The 23,448-nt window shown below is 47.3% G+C and overlaps 1 protein-coding gene across 4 annotated transcripts in view; it reads right to left on the reverse strand.

Annotated features, from left to right (window-relative positions):
* Positions 1-20,333, reverse strand: part of LOC119459292 (THAP domain-containing protein 10) — a 36,656-nt gene extending 16,323 nt beyond the window's left edge. The window contains exons 1-4 of one of the 4 annotated variants that reach the window (XR_007468080.1): positions 18,718-18,934; positions 18,369-18,472; positions 14,672-14,935; positions 10,084-10,673 (exon numbers count right to left, since the gene is read on the reverse strand). Coding sequence is in view for 2 of the 4 variants with exons in the window: in XM_049671303.1 (XP_049527260.1) it covers positions 10,546-10,673; positions 14,672-14,935; positions 18,369-18,472; positions 18,718-18,758 (537 nt within the window). In the remaining 2 variants the exon portion in view is untranslated. Of the gene's footprint in view, positions 1-10,083; positions 10,674-14,671; positions 14,936-18,368; positions 18,473-18,717; positions 18,935-20,153 lie in introns of those variants that run through there. The other 3 variants (XM_049671303.1, XM_049671301.1, XM_049671305.1) reach the window with 3 other exon arrangements.
* Between the last annotated feature and the right edge of the window lie 3,115 nt (positions 20,334-23,448).

The following is a 23,448-nucleotide window of genomic DNA, read 5'->3' on the forward strand; positions in this document are numbered from 1 at the left end:
AGTCACGGAACCTGGACACTTTGAAAGTACCGCAACGCGGAGCGAGCGCAGGCAACACTGCGCGGAAAAGACGAGCAGCTCTTCTTTGGGTTTTCTAGGCTTCGCTACAGTGGCCCTGCTGAAATCCACAAACAAACCGCATTTCGTTTAGCTAGATCTGATGTAAATTACAAGTTACAGTAGGCCGACGATTTTCGGACTCCGAAAATTCGGACTTGTTGGATATTCCGGACTTCATAGATGTACCGGTAGGATTCCCATAGAGCTAATGCATTTCGCGAGCGATTTTTCGGACGAATCTAGGAGCCAATGTTCGATTTCCGGACTAAATCGCTCTACTCCAAGCCACGCTACCCGATCTTGGAGGCCGCCATGTTGGATTTTCCGCTGGCATGGCTTTCCAGTGCCCCCCTGTACAGCCTTCAAGATCAGTACACGCACGCTATCCTCTCTCTCATCTCCGAGGCCATGCCCCTCTTCCTTGGCCGACAAAACATTCTAAAAAGCTGCACTTGCTTTTTTTTTTTGTTAGGTCCGTACGCTGTGTGCGGGTTGAAAGCTTGCGAGGGTCAGCCAGCAACCGCAATTTATTCTCACGCACGCGAGAGAGGAAGGCGGCCGGAGGCGCAGCGCGGGACTTCGTTCGCTCGCGGGGCACGGGGAGAAGGCAGCGGAGACGGTGGGGAGTTGCATTACTGCTCTCGCGGCTGCCGACGAAGCTGCCGCGCAGGCACCGTATCTTGAAAGCGATCTGCTATGTGGCCAAAGTGTGCGCCCGCGATCTGCGATGGGTACAAAGGGTGTGCGCCGAGTGCCACTAGCTCCGCATGCGCCGTTTTTTTTCTCTTTTGTTTTTCTACGTTCGCTTTGAAGCGAGAGAATAGACAGCGCGAAAGTCAATATACCCGCGGTCATCGAGCGAGATGTGTTCATGTAACCTGTGCGCACGATGACACCGTGCTTATTTAGTTAGTAAGCGCATATTTACAACCTTTATACGGCTGATAAAACTAACATCCTTACTTCGTATCGCTGTCTATTAATTGGCTATCGCAACAATGCTCGCCTTTTGGCGAAAGTGCGACATTTTTCTTAAGCCGCTCTAAGCCTCATAATTTTTTCTCTTGGGGGGGGGGGGGAAGGGGCGAGTTTTTTGGACTGTTCGTTTTGCGGACTGCTCGATTTTTCAGTCCCCGCGAAGTCCGGCAAATCAGTCGGCTACTGCACTCGGAAAGTGAAGCATTCAACTGTGCGCCACCCGTTCTACTGCAAAGCTATCCCGATGCTCGTGTGTCACACCCAAGATATTTTTTTTTCGAATGACTAGGTATCAAAAGCGCTGCCACAAATCGTTTATATGCTGGGATATTCTTATCTAACGGGCTACTGATTTAACCGGGCACGAAATGTTTCATACAGATCTATTTCTACGAAAATAAACGGTCCCTGACTGCACTACAAGAAAAGGGATGCTAAAACAGAATTAACCAGGTCATGTTCGTGTTGTTTTAAACAACACTCGAGAAAATCTATATTTTAATTTTCAACATTGACAGGTCGATCGATCTTTATTGCAGTGGTTTTCTCACTACACTTTGTTATTTTGACACATTCGCCCGTATTCCGTCGCTCTTCGAGCCACATTTTGCTCGGTTCTGCATATTTCTGAGCATCTCCTCGCTTTGTTTACTCAAGACAAACCGCAGTCTTCAAAGCAAATGCGCGAAGCTTTTCCATCACATTATGGCATTTAGGGAGTTCGATGAAATACCGCAAGGAGCTTCTCAGCTTTGCGATATCAACAAGTTCACCAAGTGGGAGTGAACTTGTCGCTCTTTATCCGGTGCAGCCAGAGATAGCAGGGCGCTTGCTGTCGCTCTTTCCGCTTAACTGGTATCGCGAAAAGCGCTTTCCCGGACTCCCGGCGGTTGCTGCACCCGAACGTGCAGCACCCGGGCATTTCCTTTCGTTTTGTTTTAAGTCTACGAAAGTTACATATACACTAAATTATACAAAATGCAAAATCTGACCTCGTTGATGACTCGTACGCGCGGCGTGTGCGAGCGATGTCTGTCTGCTTATCTCCTCCGGCGCGGCTTAGATGCGCCATCTATAGTGGAAAGTGATCACCTGATGGCAACTGACCAATAGGCGGCACGGCGGCTAAGAGAAAAGGGCTGCGGTACTTTCCAGGTTCCAGTGACCTTAATTGGGACGTACGTGCTAGAGCTTTCTTGTCTCCTGTTCGCAGCTAAGGTTGCAACTAAGGCTCGCCCTATCATCATGTTGAACGTTTGAATTCCCCGGTGGTGCAATTGGCGATAGACGTCGTCAAAGCCGAGACTGTTTGGTGCAGTTAGGCGCAATTTTCGTCGATTGTATCAGGATGGCGCAGTAAATCCCAATTGGCGCACTTTGGCGCAGGAGTGGAATCACTGATACGTGCTTCATCTTACATGGCACCAACCTTTGCCCACACCGTTCCGCGGTGCGGAAGCCCCACATCACTGTGTTAATACTTTTGTGTACTGACCTTTGAAATGTTAGTCTGTCTTGATATAAGCATTTGAATGATAATAATGACTTCATTATGGCTGCAATCACGCGCTGCATTAGTCCCTCTTAAACAGCATAGAGGCATTGCGTAATCAAGGAGTACAGGAGGCATACATGAATATCTTAGCAAACATCTACAAGGATTCCACAGCTACCTTGGTTCTCCACAAGTAGAAAGTTACCTATCAAGAAAGGGGTCAGGCAAGGAGACACAATCTCTCCAATGCTATTCACTGCATGCTTAGAAGAAGTATTCAAGCTCTTAGACTGGGAAGGCTTAGGAGTGAGGATCAACAGCGAATATCTCAGCAACCTTCGGTTTGCAGATGACATTGTCCTATTCAGCAACAATGGAGACGAATTACAACAAATGATTGAGGACCTTAATCGAGAAAGTGTAAGAATTGGGTTGAAGATGAATATGCAGAAGACAAAGATAATGTTCAATAGCCTGGCAAGGGAACAAGAATTCAAGATCGCCAGTCAGCCTATAGAGTCTGTAAAGGAGTACGCACAGGGGACCCTGATCACGAGAAAGAAATTTACAGAAGAATAAAATTGGGTTGGAGTGCATACGGCAGGCATTACCAAATCCTGACTGGGAGCTTACCAATGTCGTTGAAAAGAAAAGTGTATAATCATTGCATTCTACCGGTGCTAACATATGGGGCAGAAACTTGGAGGTTAACAAAGAAGCTCGAGAACAAGGACCACACAAAGAGCGATGGAACGAAAAATCTTAGGACTAACGTTAAGAGACAGGAAGAGAGCGGTGTGGATCAGAGAACAAATGGGGATAGCCAATATTCTAGTTGAAATTAAGCAGAAGAAATGGAGCTGGGCAGGCCATGTAATGCGTAGGATGGATAACCGGTGGACCATTAGGGTTACAGAATGGATCCAAGAGAAGGGAAGCGCAGTCGAGGTCGGCAGAAAACCAGATGGGATGATCAGGGGCGGATCCAGGTTTTTTCTGAGGGGGGGGGTCAGCTTGTGTCAAACATCATGATGATGATAGTAGCCTTTCTTATTTACTGAAATTCACCGTTTCTGCTCACGATAAACCCGCGTTTTGTACGTCTAGAGCAACACCTGTAGCCCACCGTGGTGGCTCAGTCAGCTCAGGCGTTGCGCTGCCGAGCACGAGATCGGGGGATCGAATGTCGGCCGCATTTCGATGGAGGCGAAATACAAAAAGGCCCGTGTGCTTGCGTTGTAGTGCACGTTAAAGAACCCCAGGTGGTCAAAATTATTCCGGAGCCTTCCACTACGGTGTGCCTCATAATCAGAACTGGTTTTAGCATGTAAAACCCCAAAAAGAGGACGAAGACCTGTAGCTAAGCCAGATATTGGTTTCTCTGAGCTTATAGGAAAAGGACGTTACCCAATACAGCCATGTGCTTGGCGGCTGTGTCTCATAATACAGGGTTTGCAAAGGTAAGCTTTATGCTTTTCTTAAAATTAGGCACGGGGAGGCATGCTAAAACCACTTTTGCAAATAAGTTATGTAGCCAGGGGGGCACAAAGTGAGATGATAATAATCACTGTGAGCAGCCCCATTAACTAAAATTTAACAATTATTTTTTGTTAACTGCAATAAGTGGGTATGTTTGTATTGAAAACTTAGAGGCAGTCGTGTTTCTTACTGCAGTCAATAAAAAGTTAATTATTCAATTTTAGTCAATTCGGCTGCTGACAGCGATAATTATCATCTCACTTTGTGTCCCCCTGGCCACATAACTTATTTGCGCAGGTGGTCTTCACGTGCCTCCCAGTGCCTAATCTTAAGAAAACCATGATGCTTAATTTTGAACACCCGGTATATATCTGGCCTGTATTGTTTCTTAAATAAAATTTGGGATGATCTGTTGCAGGTTCGTTATACATGCATAAGCACGGGTCCGTCTTTGGAGTTCTGTTGGGACACCTTGTGTTCCTTAAGATTATTGGTGTTCGGCTGAGACACCTTCGTTTGCTTTGGAGCTCCAACGCGGCAACCACTACGCTGGTTGTTTACGATATGCGAATCACCGCGTATGAAGACTCACGATGCCACCTACAAGAAGAACGATGTGGTGTAGTAGCCGAGAGCGCGAGCCAGCGTCTTCATGTTTTGTTTCCCACTCGAAGCCATCCTTTTACACAAGGCGCTCATCTGCTCCCGTTTCTCTAACCACGCGACGCCATCGTTGGCCCGCGCGCTGGCGTTGGCCGCGGACGTCGCACTCCCTCACTTCGCAGCCCCTGCTCGAGACTTCGCCCCGCTCCGCCAGAACGCCCACTCAGATAAACGGATCCAGAGGCTTTGACCCTACTATGCTTAATGTACGGCAATAAAACTGCGAAGTTACAATGAAAAGCTTGTTGCGTACGAACAGTACTGTGCTCGTACTGGATATTGTCAACGTGTAACTGTGATCACAATGAGTGCTACAGTTAAAAAAAAGTTGCCCATGCGTAGTTCTTAGTTTAGCTGTAAGTTGTTATTATTTATACAAGGTTTGTCCGAAAAGTAATGTCGCTGAGTCGATTAAAAAGAAATTTTTGATCAGATCGGTACAACACAATAAAATGTTTCAAAATAGGCTCCTCCTGCGTCGTTACACTGCTTCTAGCGAGATTTCCACCCATCGAAGGCGTCACGGTAGGCCTCCTTAGGGATGTCCTTTAGAGCCTTGGTGCAAGCCTCTTCGACTTTGCCAACGGTTGCGAAATGATGTCCTTTCATGTGAATTTTGAAGCGCAGAAAGAAGCCTGGGAGAGCCACGTCAGGACTGTAGGGCGGCTGGGGAACAGCTGGCATCTTTCAATCGGCCAGAAAGCGGGTCACGAGGAAGGCAGTGCAGGCTGCATGGTGCGTTGAAGTTTCCAATCGCCCCCGATATCAGGCCGGGTGCGATGAATCCTTCGTTTGAGTAGAATTTGGCGTTCACGGTTGTGCCATGGGGTATAAACTCATGGTGGACAAGGCCATTAATGTGAAAGAACACAATCAGCATGGTCTTGACCTTTGACTTGCTAATTCTGGCCTTCTTGGGGCAAGGGGACGCCGAGCTGTGCCACTTGGCACTTTGCCTTTTTGTTTCGGGGTCGTATTAAAACACCCAAGTCTTGTCACCTGTGATGGCATTGTCCAAAACATGGGGGTCACTTTCGCACAAGTCCCAAACCTCCTGGCACGTTTCAACTCGGCTCGATTGTTGGCCGTTCATTAGCATTTTGCGCAAGATCTTTGCGCACACTTTTCGCATCTGATATTTATTCGTCAAAATCTCGTGAACGGTACTTCTTGGAATGTTTACTGTCTGTGCCACTAAACAGACACTCAATTGAGGGTCTGAGTAAAAAATATCTCTCGCGCGCATCACATTTTCGTCGGTACACTGGTCGTTGATGGTGGTACAGCACGGGCTTCATCGCTGACCTCTTCACAACCTTCTAAAAAAATCTTGTGATTCAGGTAAACTTGACGTTCTGACAAACAATTATCACCAAAAGCTGTCTTTATCAGAAGAAAAGTTTCCACTGCAGACTTGCTGAGTTTCACACAAAACTCCATGGCAATCCTTCGTTCAAACGAGCGCTGCATTACGGCTTGCACGGTAAATGAAAATGAGTTGACGAAAAACCTTTTCCTTACTCTCCAGATGGTCTGCGACCATCTGGAGCGACAGCGCATGCGTAAGCTAACTTCCCCCTCCACCAGTCCCAACTGGTCTTAGTGCGCTGCGACGTATAGTCGCTTCACAATATCCCCTTCAGTCACGGCGTACACATATGTGTACGCAAATTTCGCTATTTTTTTTTCATTTCTTGAAGCTCAAATTTCCCGCGCAGAAAATGTTCTGTATATGTTTGTGGGTCTTGGGAGCACGACTGCTAGCGCCATCTGTCGTTATCTAGTAATGTGGCCGTAAACAGCATTTTCAAGATGGACGCCGCCGCATTCTACGGTACCGCTGGTAAGTGCTTCATTGAAGCTTGTCTTTTTCTGTGTTATTGCTTTTGAAACACCAGTGCGTGGTTTCTTTTGTGCTCGTAAAGACATAAGGAGCATGTAAAAACCGTCATACCTATCACAGCTACTATTCCGCGCTAGAAAATTAGGTGCAAAGTAGCGCGTACACAATTGTGTACAACGTGCCGCCATCGGTACATGCCGAACGATGGCGTCTCTCGTAGTTCAGGCTTTTACTGAAAAAACTTCTGGTGTTTGTGCATTTCAGACTTGACAAATCATGCGAGACAATGAGTAAGACTTGATGATGAATCGGCAGAAAGACTGCTGTCCAGAATTGCCGATGGGAACGCGTCGGATATCGGCCTTTCTGACGACGAAGAGGAGGAAGGGCATCCAAATCAACCGGTAAGTGCCGGAAAGACTGCGAATGTGATTCTGTCATAGAATATAAATTGTTTCGCAGGCGGTTGTCACAGACACAGACGGTGATGCTGGTCCGTCCGGAGCAGCGCAGAGTCTTCCACCTCCGCTGGACCATGGTGACCAACATGAAGTCGTCGGCCAACAAAAGAAGAGACCAGTTCTTTGGGTCACTTCAGAATTTGAGCCACCCGACACTACATTTCGTCCTACAGCTCGTGATGTCAGTGCTATTATGGAACCCTGTGAGTACTTCTTCAAGTATTTCACAGATGAACTATTTGAAGAGATTGCTCGTTGCACAAACATCTACGCGCTTCAGACCTCGGGAGGCATCCTTGGAACAACACCAGAAGAAATTAAAACATTCTTCGGAATGCTAATGATAATGGGAACTTTGAAATTTCCACGCATCAGAATGTATTGGAGTTCTGCAACTCAAATTCCAAGTGTTTCGGAAGCAATGGGCGTTAATCGCTTTTTCAGGCTCAGGTCTGCACTACATGTCACAGAGCCAGACCCAGGTCACACTGGAACAGACAAGTTCTGGAAGGTACGACCTCTACTTGATGCTGTCCGAAAGAGATGCCTGCAACTGCCTGTTGCTGAAAAAAACAGCATTGATGAACAGATCATTCCCTTTACCGGAAGAGTGGTGGCTAAGCAGTTTGTACGCAACAAACCCAACCCCGAAGGGGTGAAAGTGTTTCTTCGATGCAGCTCCACTGGTGTGGCGCATGATTTTAAAATTTATCAAGGAAAAGGGACCGGGACATCAGTGGAGCACAAGCATCTAGGGCTTGGTGGTTCAATTGTTATGAGGCTGACTGAGAACTTCCCAAAACTAAGCAACTTCAAATGTTATTTTGATAATTATTTCACGTCAATACCTCTACTTCAAGAGCTGAAGCAAATTGGCATTTGGGCCGTTGGGACCATCTGCAGCAACCGACTGCAAGGATGTCCACTCAAGTCGGATAAGATGCTCAAAAAAGAAGGACGGGGCAGTATGGACGCCAGGATCACCAAAGGGGGTGATATCACAGTTGTCAGGTGGCAGGACAATGGAATTGTGAATGTTGCATCGACATTCGTGGGTGTTGGGCAGCCAAAAAATGTGAAACGGTGGAGCGAGTCATCAAAGCAGCATGTTGACATACCGTGCCCTGAAATTATCACCCAATACAATGAGTCGATGGGCGGAGTCGACAAGATGGATTTCTTGCTGTCATTGTACCCGCTAAAACAAAGAACAAAAAAGTGGCCAGTACGCGTCATGTCACATTTCACATCATTTGCACTGGTAAATAGCTGGCAAGAATACCTGATGGATGCGGATGACAACTGCATGCCACGCAAAAAAATTCTGGACCTACTGGCATTCCAAAACAATGTTGGATTGGCCCTAATCATGTGGAGCAAGAATGGTGCCAGGAAGCGTGGTCGTCCAAGCAACGACGCAAAGGAACCCCCAAGGAAGGTGCACAATGCTGAGCCACTGCCCGTAAATGCCGTCCGGTATGATGGAATGCATCACTGGCCAGCACACACAGGCAATTCCTTCGCTCAGCGTTGCAGGCAAGAAGGCTGCAATTCAAGAACGCGAGTGCTATGCCTGAAATGCAGTGTGTTTCTTTGTCTTTCAGCAACAAATGACTGCTTTTACACATTTCACAACAAGTAAGCTTCAAGTTTCCACTTTAGAACCTGATTTCTGTGTGAAATAAACAAGTGCCTTGCCTGCAACACGATATGTAGCCTTGTCTCAATTGTATTGACTAAGTCACAATGTACACATATGTGTACGCGTACAAAAATCTAGTAAAAAGTAAAAATATTTTTGTTCTTTGCATTTTCTGTGTTCATGGAGTATTCTCTCGCTGAAAAACCATGTGGTGTAATTTTCCTATACTTCACTCTAATTCGTGACTGAAGGGGATATAATCACTGACATTACTTTTCGGACAAACCCTCTATATGAACACTTCAGCAAGTGATCTCTTTTATTAAGCAGGTTGGTCGCGGAACCGATGACAGCTAATGAGGCAACCGATGACACCCCAAGGGGCACCTAAGTTGATCAGGCGCGAAGGCGCTCGCGCGGACATCGGCGTGCTTGGCAAAAGGGACGTCCCCTCGTTCATTCGACGCCACCGACGGGACGAGTAAGGCACCGCTGGCGCCAGGAGGTCCAAGGTATTCATGAGAAAAAATAACTACGGCAACTTCACGACACCACACCCCGACAGACTTCAACTAGGCTTGTGAGCGAGCTAGCTTTACTTCTACATGGCTGATATCACTGGTACTCGCGAAAAATACTTCTGAAGAATGCTGGTGGTCATATTTTTTTTTTGCGACAGGGCCATCTCCCTGTCAGCAAGGGGGCGATGCAGAAATCTGAGGGGGGGGTCAGGACATCCGGACATCCCCCCTGGATCCGCGGCTGGGGATGATGAAGTTAGGAAATTTGCAGGCACAAGTTGGAATATGCTAGCGCAAGACAGGGGTAATTGGAGATCGCAGGGAGAGGCCTTCGTCCTGCAGTGGACATAAAATATAGGCTGATGATGATGATGAAACAGCTTGATACATAGACCACACCCCTAGTGATATGCGAGGAATAAATATCTCCCATGCAGGCTTTTCTGAAACTTCACATTTAACACGTTGTGGAATGTGTTCCCCATTTTGTTCCCCTGTAAGTGCAGGTTTGTCACGTTTTCCCTCTACATATTGGTTCTGTGTGCACTCCTTCCCTTCACCTGCCCATAGCATCGTCCTTCAATTTCCACAATACTATATGCTGCTAGAATGCGCTAATAATGTTTACCACAGGTTCTCTAACAGTTGGTGTCATCATCCTGCTCCAGATTCGGGCAAAATGTTTGGAATACACGGAAACTAGCACATGCTCATAGACACGCGGTGGAAACCATTCCGGAATGCAAGCACTTTTGGCGAGGTGCGACGTGGTCAGGAATGTTAAATGGCAGTGCTGGAGTGAATGACTGGGCATAGAAAAATACAGGGGGCTATGTACCACCACACAAAATATGAAAACTAAGCAAACATTTTGATGACAACATTCTATACCTTACGCTAACATTACGGTTGTACTGTATAGACTCGTGTAAGGGGTGCACCTTTGTTTCATAATTTTGACAAGGTGCGGCCCTTGCACAGGACCGAACCTTGCACACCACGAATCTTGTGCACTCCCTGGCTCTCGACATCTAGTAGTGGCACGCGGAAGTACGCAGCATCGGGGCACCAAACACCATTGCTTCTCCGTTGGATTTCCCCCCCATATTATGGCCTGCAAAGTTGGAGCTGCAGCCCTTACACGAGTATGTAGGTAAGCTACCTAGCAATGCCTCTCGCATGCAGTGGTTGAAATTAATCCAGGACCCCGGTACCTCAAACCCAAGAGTCATGCTGAGACATTTAACGTTACATAGACAACTTGTGGGAAGTTGCTGACAATGATCGCCTGCTCCACGAAAGATGTGCAAGTGCGTAATCAAACTATGCACTGTCATCACTGGTGCCTTCTACGTGCCCAGGTCGGTCTTCACAGGACACAAACCTTGAAAGGTGACCCCGCACTAGCACAGCCTTGTCCACTGGTCCAAAAGAGCTTGTAAGTAGCGGTGGTGTAGGCAAAGTTGTGATGTGCGAAGTACCGAAACTGCCACAACCTCGTCCACGATTTCAAGTAGAAGCCCAACATTACCTGCACCAGATGCATGTAAAGAAGCAAAGAAAAAAACACGTCAAACTTATTCAAAAACAACATATGAGTGTCTCTCCTACAGTCTCTGCTTTCTTCTAAGTACCAAAATCAGCAGTGCAGGTATTTTGTTCAATGTACCAAAAATATACTACTACACTCCATGTCAACTTGTTTGTCAATATTTGTTATTTGTACACCTGTGGGCACCATACCTAGCGCCATTTTTCGCCATAGCCAGTAACCATGTTCGAAAAGGAGAGAGAGAATGAACTTTAATGAAAAGGATGGCTCAGTGGCCTAAGCAGGGGTAAGGGTCAATGGCGGGGTTCACAAGGAAAGAAAAAAATAAACTACACATTCATAACCTGCCGGTCAAGCCAGCCTCACGCACAAACTCCCAAAGGAGTTGATAGTTTGTCGGGCATCGGCCTGAGGGGGTGGCGTGGTCCATGCCTCCAGTGAGGTAATGCCGTGTCCCTTGTGTTTGTCTCTTACTGTCGCGAGACCGGGACAGTCCCACAATAGATGCCTGACTGTCGGTCGAGCACCAATGTCGCACGTACTGCACGTCACTGGTGTTGACATCACGTTCGCCTCCGTCTATTCCTCCACCTCATTGTGCAAACGCTGCCTCTGATGACCTCGCGTTTTCCTTGAAGTGGCACACGCGCGCCACTTAGCCAGGACGTCTTCAGTGAGTGCTGCGCCCGTTCTGGCCTTATGCACCAGGACTTGCGTGCCCCGAGGAAGCCCCTTGGGCAAAGGGTGGGCATTGTGCGGTACCTTCGCCTTCAGCTCCCCTTTGGCTTGCACTTTAAGTCGCTCGCACTCCTCCTCCGGATCCAGACGCACAGGAATGAGAGGGACTGGGCCCACGGGAGATGAGCGGGAAAATAACAGCTTGCTCACTGCACTGTGGGCCGCACCGTTGCCGATGCTGCCTGAGTGCCCCGGCACCCAGTCCACTCGCACACCCATGCCGTAGTCCCGACGAAGAGATGCGCATGCGACCTTAATATCATGCGCCCACGTGCCTACTCTGGGTGTCCCCGTGAGCGCCTTTAGGGCGTCTAAAGAGTCGGTGAATATCGTGAACTCTTTGCCACTGTGGTCTTCCGTAATTTTTCCTGCCTTTTCCTTCAGCTTCTCTATAGCAAATAGGATAGTCTGCAGTTCAAGTGCCTTAATGGTCGTTTCTTGCTGGTGTTGGTAAATCTGAACATCTTGCTGCTCACCACTAACGACTGCCAGCACGACTCTGGATGTAGTAGGATCCCAGGCCATATCTGTGAAAATGGCATATTCTTTCAAGTCAGCCCGTTCTGCAAGTTTGGATCGATAAGTGCCATGGTACTCTTTCGCTGCCGCCGTGTGACAGGCTTCGTGACTCGAACCTGCACGTCATCCCAAGGAGCAACAGCTGGAAGCACTTCCACCTTGTTTGACAAGCATTCTCCATCTAACTCTAAGAGCTGCTATCCGGAGCGTGTGTAACGTCGACGGCGGTCATGTCCCTCCTTGCGTTCTAAGATAATGTCCCTGAGTGGAGGAAGTCCCGTGTACCGGTGCACGTCTTCACTCGCGCGTGGCGGGGAAGACCCGTGATCACTCTAAGACACTCCCGGTGTATCCTTTCGAGCTTGTTGTATTGTGCTTTCGTGAGGTCAAAGCATACCGCACTGTAACAAGCCCTCGACGTAAGCACTGCCGACGTCAAAGTCCGAGCGGTATTCGTGCCAGCTCCTCCGCGCTTCTGCGATATGCGTTTCATCAAGTGCAGAAGTTTCTTCCACGTAGGTTCTAGTTCTTTCAGCCAGGTAGCTGCCCCTCCGTCCTCGTGAATTGGAATGCCGAGTATTTTGACGTGGCATTGCAAAGGAAATAATTTATTTTAGAAATCTCATCCAAAGGGTAACAATGTACATTTTGAAATTTTTAAATTTCCACGTAGTTTTAATCACGTCCCTTTCATTAGTTTTCTCATTCCAGCGTGCTTTGCACATGCCGTTTGTTCCAGCTGCACATGTGACGACCAAGTTTCACGCAGTTGAGCATGCACAGGAGGATGGGAACTGGGCAGCAAGCAGGTAGCGGTGACATGAGCAGAAAAATTATCCCAGAGTGATGTAAAGCTCCAAGACTGCTCCGCTCAATGAGCCTCACAAAAAAGGGTAACTGCGGTCATGTGGGCCAGAGTTCGAGGAATGGCTGCATACTGCAGCTGCCGCTAGCATGTATTTTTATCTCACATTTTTAAAGGTCCTCTCAGCACGTTTTGCAGTGCTTACTGAACGAATGTGTGTCTTTTATTACACTAGTGCGTGTATGTTTGACTTTCTTTTTGCAAAGCTGTCATTCAGAAAATGATGGAACTTTTACTCAGGTGTAACAGAAGATACGGTATGCGAGAGCCTCTGCTGGTGTCAACCTGTGCAGCCATTTTTGTTCCTCCTGGTATAGTGTTGGAAGCAGCTTATACATGCCACAACTGCTTCAACACTATTAGTGCATGCTGTATGATTTTTCTCAGAATCTTTGACCCATGCACCTGCAGCAAATGTGGGCGACATATGCCGTTTCAATTGTAGACATTCAAGTTTTGCCTTCCCTGTGCAGTTATGTACGGACCAAAAGTTGCTTGTTCTTTGAATGGGCATGCCACTGGCTTGCCTTTTCTTGCTTTCGGTGCTTCACTGCCCACTGCCACTTTCCCACAGTAGTTCAGCGTTGCACCCTGTCTGAATTTTCATTGTAGTGCAGCGCAGCCAGTTTTGACCCGTGTAAAGAGATGTAGATTGGGAGTGCATACCACTACCTAAACAACTGCTAAAGAGGACATACTTGGCTTCCAGTTTTGCAAGAAGCACGCCTACATGCATGCTGCAAGGAAAGCACACATTTTTACACAAAGTAGATGAAACACTTTGCAGAGCTCGCAACCATGTGCTTCAGCCCGGCTCATTTATCATCTAAATTCCAGCCCATTTTTTCTTTTGTCTGTTGTGTAACTGCAGTCCAAGACCATCAATTTATTGAGGCTCTTAGCATTGGTTCATCTGTTTTTGGAGCCACACATGATAACTCAGTACTTGCTCTTCTGCCTTGTTACTGCTGTAAAACAACATCCCTACTTCTTTACCACATACATGACTGTTCCTACAGATATGCATATGAAAGTGTTGTTCCAGTATTTATTTAAATTGTAAGTCCTTTACTCTTAAAGCGAAAGGTATAAGGACACTCTAGAGCAAAAGTGTTATCGGCACAGTAGCAAATGCACAGTACGAAATACTTGGTCGCATTAACCAGCTTGTGGTCACATGGAGTTGCACTGGCTTCACATCCAACTTTCATGGCTGAAAATGTTACAATGCGAAATCTCATGTATATTGCCCGCTTTGACTTTGGTAAACAGGCACTGATACCTTTATGCGTGGACACAAAATCTTCATTTGTACATCAATGCTGGTACACTGAACACATTAGTCTTGCCCTTTATGATATTTAGCACATGATTACACCAATGTACTGTTGAGAAGTATGTGAAAAAATTGATATACTTTCATATCTTGCCAGCCACCCATGAAAAGATAATGTGAAGCTCTTTAGAGCAAACTGGCTGAGGAAAGAATGGAACGATCCCAAACTTGACATTTGGCATGATGGTGACACCTGCTTGATGTCTACAAGCAGAAGATTATTTTCCACTATGTTGCGCAGTTTGTCAAACACGTCAGTACCTGGTCGCATGAAATTCAAGGATAAAGCATAAATGCGAGAAGAAACATTTTGAAGGGTTACAACAATAAATATTGAAGAGTAGAGCAACGAGCAGGCGTACACTCCTCTTGTTTGAAATACATCAGCCAAACACTATCATCATCTTCAAGTTTCAAAGTGTCATTAGTGATTGTCAAGGGTTATTCTTCCAGCATAAGATTACTAAAACATATCCCTGTGAATCAAATGGAAAGTTACTGGGCTTGATGGAAAAGCACCTGGAAAAATCCACTTTCTAGGCAAGAGGTCCCCATGCTCGCAGTTGGCATATTCCTCACTGTGGTCATAGTGCTTCTTCTGGATGTGGTTGAGGAGTGACACCCAGATGGCTACCGCGAGCTCGTCCCTTCTTTCAGCAGTTGTCACTCTTGCTGCAGCTGTCCTCACCGAAAAGTAGAAGTGGTTAATGATGCAGGTCGCCCACTTTTCAATCACACCGCAGCCCCATGGCCAGGAGACAGCCTGCACCTTCTTTTTCAGCCCTAGACAAAACAAAATCGGGAACATAGGCAACTATTCTCAACTGCTCTGTTAAAAAGCAATTGGCACACCTGCATCACCAAAACAGCCATCAACCAATTGAGAACTAGTCTTCTATGATTATGAGGATACCGCTTTGATTTATGCAGTCAAACCTCAATATATCGAACACGGATATATAAAATTATTGCGTATATCAAACACTTTCTATATCACCAGGAAAATCATCTGCATTTTAAATTTTTGAACGGTGGGGCATGGTGGTGTCTATGAACAAGACGACGATTTGACACAGAGCATGCGGCTGGTTCGGGCAGCCATCCTGTGTCGAGAAATAGTCAAGCGAAGGCGTATTTACATGCATTTACAAATTGCTGCAACGCTGGATACACAAGATGACTGCCCGAACCAGCCACGCACTTTCCTTACCAAATAGTCTTTGTTCATGGACACACTATGCCCCACTGCTGCGTAACAATACCGTATTTACACGATTGTACGTCGACCCATTTTTTCAAATTTGGCAATCCAATGTTGGGGGGTCGACTTAGAATCGAAACCGAACCGTGTACCGCTAGTAACGGCAAGAAAAACGAGAAATCAGGGGTGCTACGGCGTGGTTACAACTTTGCACCTACGTTTTTATGGTTACGGTAGAAGCGTAGCGTAATAATTTACCGTATTGCATACATTTTGATTGCGCGCACCACAAGCGCACGGCTCCTGTGGGAGCATCGATCATGGAAGAGCCGCCGTTTAGGGGGTATTGGTAGATGGGGGAAGAGCCGCCGTTTGGGGGGTATTGGTAGCTGGCGGAAGAGCCGTCGTTTGGGGGGTATTGGTAGCTGGCGGAAGAGCCGTCGCTTGGGGGGTATTAGTAGTTGGCGGAAGAGCTTTTCTTTGAGATACGATTGTTTTCGACGGCCGCGCGCATCTGTCACTTCTGCTGTTGTGCTGAATTGTCGCGCCTGTCATGAGTGCCAAGAACTTTCGGCGCTTGTTCTCAGCAGCGTCCAAACAGGCTGCTATCCTCCATGTTGAGGAAACTAACAACTGCGCAGCGGGACGCAAGTCTGGAGTCAGTAGCGGCGTTTCATGAATACGACAGAAGCGTATCGTATCAGCTTTCAAGCGTATCGTATCTCATGTAAACGAGGTAAATTGAACGTGTGGTGCGGCAGTGGCGGCTTCAGCGCGAGAGAGAGAGAGAAAAACATTTATTTAGACCATTCAGATCGTTGATCTTGAGGACGAGTGGGTGGTGTCCTCATTCCAGGACTCCACTGGCCATGGCTGCTCGACGTACTTGCTGGACGAGAGCTTGTTGTCCCGCCAGGGTATCGCCGGTCAGCTGTACCTCCCACCGCTCAAATGACGTGTTAGGCGTCTTTAAATGTTGAGGTTTGCCCCCGCACCCCCACGAGATGTGAAAGAGTGTAGGGCGTGTGTCGCCGCACCAGGGGCAGATGCCGCGATATGTTTGTGGGTATATTTTGCTGTATCTGTGTAGGTTTGCGAATGTGTTTGTTTGGATAAGTCTGAGGGCTATTGCCTCTTCAGTGCTGAGATTTTTGTGAGGGGGAGGATAAATCCTGCGGTTGAGTCGCTGGATTTCGAGTCGGTCGCAGGAATTTGATGGCAGGGGCACAAAGGTAAAGGGAGGGGATTGATAAGACGATTGGTTTTGCCCCGCTCGGTTAATTAGCGCTCGAGCTAAGGCGTTCGCCCTTTCGTTCCCCTCCAGTCTCGCGTGACCCGGCGTCCAAGTGATTTGATGGGTTTCTTGTAGCCTCGGGCCTAGAATTTGAGCCGCCAGCACCGGTGTTCGTCCGTTGGTAAAGTTTCGGCAGGCCTGTTGCGAGTCGGTAACGACATGAACTTCCCTGCCCACCCTGTCTGTTGACCCGCGCCTTGCGTCGTCCTTCGTGGAGTTCATGACTCATGTGCTTTGGTATGGGGTTCGCCGTGATCTTGCTTCTGACCTCGGGCAGGAGTGATCGTTGCCCATCGAGGGCACGAAGCTCCGTGGCCGTGCCGGTCCGGTGGAGGATGGCTCTGCCCGCCGCCGTGTTCTGTAGTCTGGCTTTTTGCGAAGCCATAACCGCGTCCGACAGCTCAGCGAAGGTGTTGTGTATGCCGAGAGCCGCTAACCTCTCGCTTGAGGTGGTAACAGGGAGACCCAGGGCCGTTTTGTACGCGCCTCTGATGATGGCATCGACTTGTTCTTGGTCGCGTTTGTTTAGCGAGTCGTAGTGATACGGCATGCTAAACGTTACTCTGCTGATCACCAGAGCCTGGACGAGGCGGAGCGTGTCCTCTTCTCGCATGCCCTTGCGGCTTCTTGTTATTCGTTTGATAATCCGCGAGATCTGGTTGGTGGTGGATCTTTGGCCTCTCTGGCTACTGTGTGTGGGCGGGTCCTCTCTGCGTAGGGGGCTGTACCGCACGATGTCGTGGTGCGGTACAGCCGTGGTTCGCGAAGTGTGGACTCGCTTTTGATGACGACGTGCTGTGGGACCGCAGCAGCTATGACGGCAGCAGTACCAGTGAGGTCAACCCTAGTGACGATGAGTGGTCTTAGCAACCCCATCAATAAATTTCCCTTGTGTGAAATGCACTCACATGGTTTTTCTCTCCCCACCCCATTTTTTTTTTTTTGAGACATGCAATTTTGGGGGGGGGACGACCTACATTCGAGTCGACTTACAATCATGTAAATACGGTATATAAACGAGAGAAGAAGGGGGAACCAAGGGGCTCGATCCTGTTAACCATACCCACATAAAGCCAAGGAAAGCCTCGGGGAAATTAGGTGTGGTTCAAATTAGAATGTAGAAAATAATGAAGAAAAAGGAAATGAAAGTGAACGAAAAGATAACTTGTCGCCAGTGGGAGCCGAACCCGCAACCTCCGCATTGCGCGTGCGCTGCACTACCAATTGTGCTACAGGGACGGCCATCAACAAAGGAACTTAGCAGGAACAGGACGACTAAGCTCCCTAGGATCATTTCTGGAAAAATTAATTTACAATGCTAGGATGGACTTTTTCCAGCAGCAGTTCAGAGCAATGGTAGCTTGTCTCGACACAGGAGATAGGTGCGAGTCATCTGCGGTCACACCCTTAATCTATTCAATGACCACAGGATGCTAGCGACATAAACCACATCTTTTCACATGATGCCGGTGCATGTGGGGACACCATGCGCATCAACGAGGGTGTACGAGATGATAGTACTGCACCCAATTATTCACCTGCAGCCCATCACGTCATTCACACAGAACACGTCATTCATGGCAGAAGAAATGCAGCACACTTCCTCTTTATGGCAGGCAAAATGTTGGAGAAGGCATGGCACACCCTTGTACATCACTTAAAAAAGGTCCATTCCAGAAAAACGTGCTGTCGACTTTGAATTACAAAAATGATTTCCATACCTGTAGTGATGACTACAGGGAGGTGGCATTTCCTGCAAGACTTCACAAGTTGCTGAAGGTTTTCCTCGAACACAATTTTGCGAGGACATGGTTCCACGGGAGCACTGTAAAGTGAAATTATGGTCGATTTTGCACAATTGCTTTGTTTCCATGCAGCATCCTTTACACTTTCCCTTCAGATGGCAGGGCTTTAAAGAGGCATTACTTCAAATTTAACTAAATTACATTTTTAATGTGAATATCTCAAGAAACCTTTTATGCTTCAAGTAGCTTTACTGACCAACAAACTTGCATACCTGTAAGCCATGCATAGGAAAAAAGTTAGCTTTGAGCCATGAAGTACACTTACGGTCCCGAGTCCTCCAAAGATGGCTCAAACGTAGTGTCCATAGTGTCATCCTGGTGGCTTAGGTGTTGAGCACCTCGGCTGTTAGTCCTCCGAGTGCACAATGTCCGTAAAACTCAGTCTGACATTCTGCGACGGAAGGTTAGAGGGTGCTATAGATGTGCACATATTGAGGCTGAAGCTAAAGAGTCAAAAGCATAAGAACACAACAGCTCCGCAAAAAGCATGTATTCAGCAACAGGTATAGTTGTGGCATTCCTTCAGCCCTTGCCTATAAAAAAGTAAATTTTATGAGCGAGTACACAACCAAAAAATCCACCTACATTAGGTGCGTTGTTTGAGAGCATTGCCGTTGAATACAGTACTGTCTGTAGGCACATTAAAAAACAAAATACTACTATGGGAGTCGTCAGTTCACAGATTGGCCAAATAATCGACTAAATCACTCTCAGACCAAAAGCTACTCGCAAACAAGTTCTCCACATAAACTGATACTTCCCTTGAATGCATTAGGGAATTAAAGTGGACACAAGACATACACATCTGCCGTCACAAGTTTAAAGACGACGCATTTGAAAGCGCTCAATTTCGTTATATATGATGCATACAGCATTTAAATGTGTAACTTCGCACAAAGTAATATGAACAATCAAATCAAAGCTGCATAGTGATTTAGAGATGCTGAAAAGATGGTGACAAAATTAAGTTTTTCAGGTAACATTGTCCTCCATAAACATTTCATGGCAGGTGTATGACCTCTCTCCACATTCCACATTATGTGTGCCCACCTGTTTTAGAACACAGCCCCTTATCAAAAGATCAAATTCAAGTCCTATGCAAAGAAGCTAGTATTTTAGTCCCAGCTTCTAACACCTTCAAACAACGCACCTCCCTGCTGCCTTAGCTCAGTGCCATAATATAAAAGTGATTTTTTATTAAGTCTTTGGTTATGACATGCAAAGCAATGAGGTGGCCTATCAGGTGGCATGCATATTTTTCAAGAAACCCTATGCTGGTTTGGTTTGATATATGGGTTGAATGTCCCAAAGTGACTTGAGCTATGAGGGACACCATAGTGGAGGGCTTCGAATAATTTCGATCACCGCGAGTTCTTGAATGTGCACTGACATCGCACAGCTCTCCGACATTTTGCCTCCTTTGAACTGCTGCAGCTGCGGCCGGGATCGAACCCACCTCTTTTGGGTCATCATCCAAGCACCGTAACCACTGAGCCAACAGGGTAGGGTGGCAGAAGCCCCATGCTGACAGGCACCTATGGCTGTTACTCACATGATACACTTAATAACGCTAAGCTGCACCAAAATATGCTCATTCCCTATATGCAAACTCAGCAATGCTCACTACTGGCATATATGTACATACATGCTCTTCACGTATTTTCAGTAAACGCCAGATATGTTCGCTCGTTCCATACGCACCCACAGTCCGGTTGGCACCTTGTCTTTGCACACCAATGCTTCTCATTTTTGGACATATTCTTGCTTGTGTCGCCTTCAGTGACACTTGCACAGTGCACTGAATCTGGAAGTCGCATGTATTGCACCCAATCCCTGCTGTGGCTCCGCATGGTGGTGATAACGTGTTGGAGTGATGACCAAGTGCTGGATCAATAGGAGATTATCAGAGAGGTACGTCTTGGAGGCAAGTTTAATCAATCACTTGTGCACTCAGAGGTCATAGCCGTATGTGGCACGGTTGCCCCTATCATGTTAGTGATTGGTACAGTCAACCACAAAAGTTTGCGGACCACGCGAGCGCGTGCCAGACTGCCTATCCGCGCCACCTAGCGGTACGCCACCTAGCGGCGACAGGGGCGCTCTCCCGGATATGAGCCCTCTTGGTACTCGCCTGCCTGTTAATTTTTTTATTCCCGTGCATGACATTGTTAGTTCGTTGTGTTGACGCAGAGCGCTGTCTGCGATAAGACCGCCACATATCTGGCTTGATAGCAGTATCGGAGCAATCACTGCAACCTTTGTCGACTGGTGTGCCAGTGGGTAGATAAGTTTCACGAAGCGCTGCGACGATTTTTTTTACGCGACGTTTACTGGCGCACTTTGGTTGGCAGCATCTTGGTCCAATGAGTGTTGCTGCTTCTGCGTCTTGAGAGAAAGGGTAGGGAGGTGTTTCACTGTCATCAAAAATAAAGAAAAAGCGGATGCATAGAAAATTTTCTTTCACACATAGGCGTATCTTCGCATCAGTCGCTGAAAACGTAGTAGACTTGCTTCAGGCCACGTGGTGATTGCCTATTTGGAAAGATGCCGCTGCGTGTTCCACTTGACGAAAGAAGGCACATTGTGCGTTTATTTATAGAGGGAATACCTCAGCGCGAAATCTGCCGCCGAACCAACAGGAGCCGGACTGCCGTGAATAGGATTATTCAAGCTTTCCGCGACGATGACAGATTCACAGATATGGAGCGCAGTGGGCGTAAAAGGGCCACGACTGAGGAAGAGGACCGCCTGATTACGGCCGCCATCGTGGCTTATCCTTTTCAAAGTGCAGAGGATATCCGAGAAGCGCTCTCGCTCACGGTATCGTCTGAGACTGTAAGAAGAAGGCTGAGTGAGCTTGGCCTGCAGTCTTTCGTAGCAGCACAGAAGCCCTGCCTCTCAGACAGCCAGCTACAAGAACGACTCATGTTCGCTACAGCAATGAAAGATTGGACAACAGAGAAATGGGGCGATGTCATCTTTAGCGACGAGTCAACTTTTTCCACGCGCTGGGACCAACGGAAGCGGGTTTGGCGTCCACTAAACTGCAGGTGTGTTTACAGTGTATTGGCAGTTAATTCACGAAGCTAATTCTGCATCACAACATGTTTCACGTAAAATGAGCTTTTGGACATTACGAGATTTTTCTGTAGTGGTATTATGTTGAAAACATTAACGATTGTTTCATAGTACTACTTACTCTGAAGCTAATTAAAAGCTGCCAGTGGGTCTTTCAGTACTATCTAATGATGTTTGCACGTTTTCTATTGCAACTCTATAACAGCATTATAAAGTTCATACGCAAGAGGAATCACAACATTTTTAGACGCGCCGCTGGAACCCAATTATATGCTATTTCTTGCAGATATCTGCCTAATTACACACAGAGTGTTCTATCCAGTGGACGTTGTTCCGTGAGCGTGTGGGGAGCAATCAGCAAAGATGGCCTTGGTCCCCTTGTGCGTCTGGAAGGGCCCTTCACTGCGTCACGGTACTGCGACGTCATCACTAGACACCTCGTTCCATATGCGCTGGACGGTCCCTTCAGCGACGGCTGCTATTTTTTTCAACACGACCACAGCCCGATCCATAAAGCACGTATCGTCCAGTCATTGCTAAAAGAACATGCTGTTTGCCAGCTTGAGTGGCCTCCATGTGGCGCCGACTTGAATCCCATAGAAAATGTCTGGGGCATGTTGAAGAAACGGCTGTCCACACGAGCCAACCGCGGCCGCACGGCCGATACGCTGTGGCAAGCGATCGCACAAGAATGGGAAAGCCTGCGCGGTCGACCGGAGATTACTGAATCTTTGTACTAGTCGATGCCCACACGCATCAATAAGGTGCTAGAAAACGGCGGACATTTCACTTCCTACTAGATCATTGAGAGACCTATGTTTCATGACACTTCTGTAAATGTCTTGTGAATAAATTCATCCCCTTCAGACACGAATTATGATGCACTGTCTGCAAATGCGTCAAATGCGCATGGCATCATTTCAAGACGCTCACTATTACATTCCAAGAAAGAAGACGAAGCAATGTGCTGTTTTGTGCGAGTTTCAGTAAAAAAAATTAATTAGCGTATAACTCATTATCGAATTATTCTGAAATCCGTCAGCTTCAATGCTTGCATAAAAAGAATCAACTATTAGGCCCGAAACGCATGCACACTTGCTTTTTCGGTTGTATTCGTGTCGACCGGAGAAAAAAAATACTCTTGACGTTGGTCTTGGAACGCGGTACGTCGAACGATTGTCTAACATGGTAGTGTCTCCAGCAAAGTGATCATCTGCAGCAATACGCAGGACAATGAAGTTAACTGACCGCTAGTTGTCCCATCAGGAAGCGGACACGAATGTGCACACTGAGTTTTAGGTCATTTGAAGAAACACGTGGCGTGGGACGCGCCTCCGAAGTTCGAGTCCCCAAACGAGGACGCCGTGTCGCAAAGGGTTATAAAAAGAGTCATCGCACCCGATTATTTCTTATTTTTCTAAATGTAACCACTATAGCAGCGCGGTGGTTCGGGCTTTGCGCAGTAAAACCTGGGCGCAGGCGATCAAATCCCGGCCGCTACTGTCACTTAGCGATGGGGGAGGAACGGAAAAATTCTGCCTACTGACTAAGCATCTGTGTCCCATGGCTGCCTCACCGCTCACTCACGCACTCACGAAAAAAAAAACAAAAAAAAAACAGCCTGGCTACGCGAAAATAGAACTGATAACAGCCGAAGAATACGCTGTCTGATTACTTGTACTGATATTCTGCTCTCAAAATATAAGCAAGTAGCCCTGGCTAACAAAGAGCGCGTCACGTTGAAAGAGATAGGTAGAAAATATTTGCGCGCAGTGCGAAAATGTACAAGCCATAGATTTAAGGAGGGATGCGTCTTCAACGTAGCGCTGCTGTCGATCGCTGGTGACGTAGCGGAAGTGTCGCGAAGAGGCTCTTGGCCACGCGCTCGCGTGGTCCGCAAACTTTTGTGGTTGACTGT

The sequence above is a fragment of the Dermacentor silvarum genome, chromosome 7, assembly GCF_013339745.2.
Source record: "Dermacentor silvarum isolate Dsil-2018 chromosome 7, BIME_Dsil_1.4, whole genome shotgun sequence".
In the NCBI taxonomy this organism is placed as follows: Eukaryota; Metazoa; Arthropoda; class Arachnida; order Ixodida; family Ixodidae; genus Dermacentor; species Dermacentor silvarum.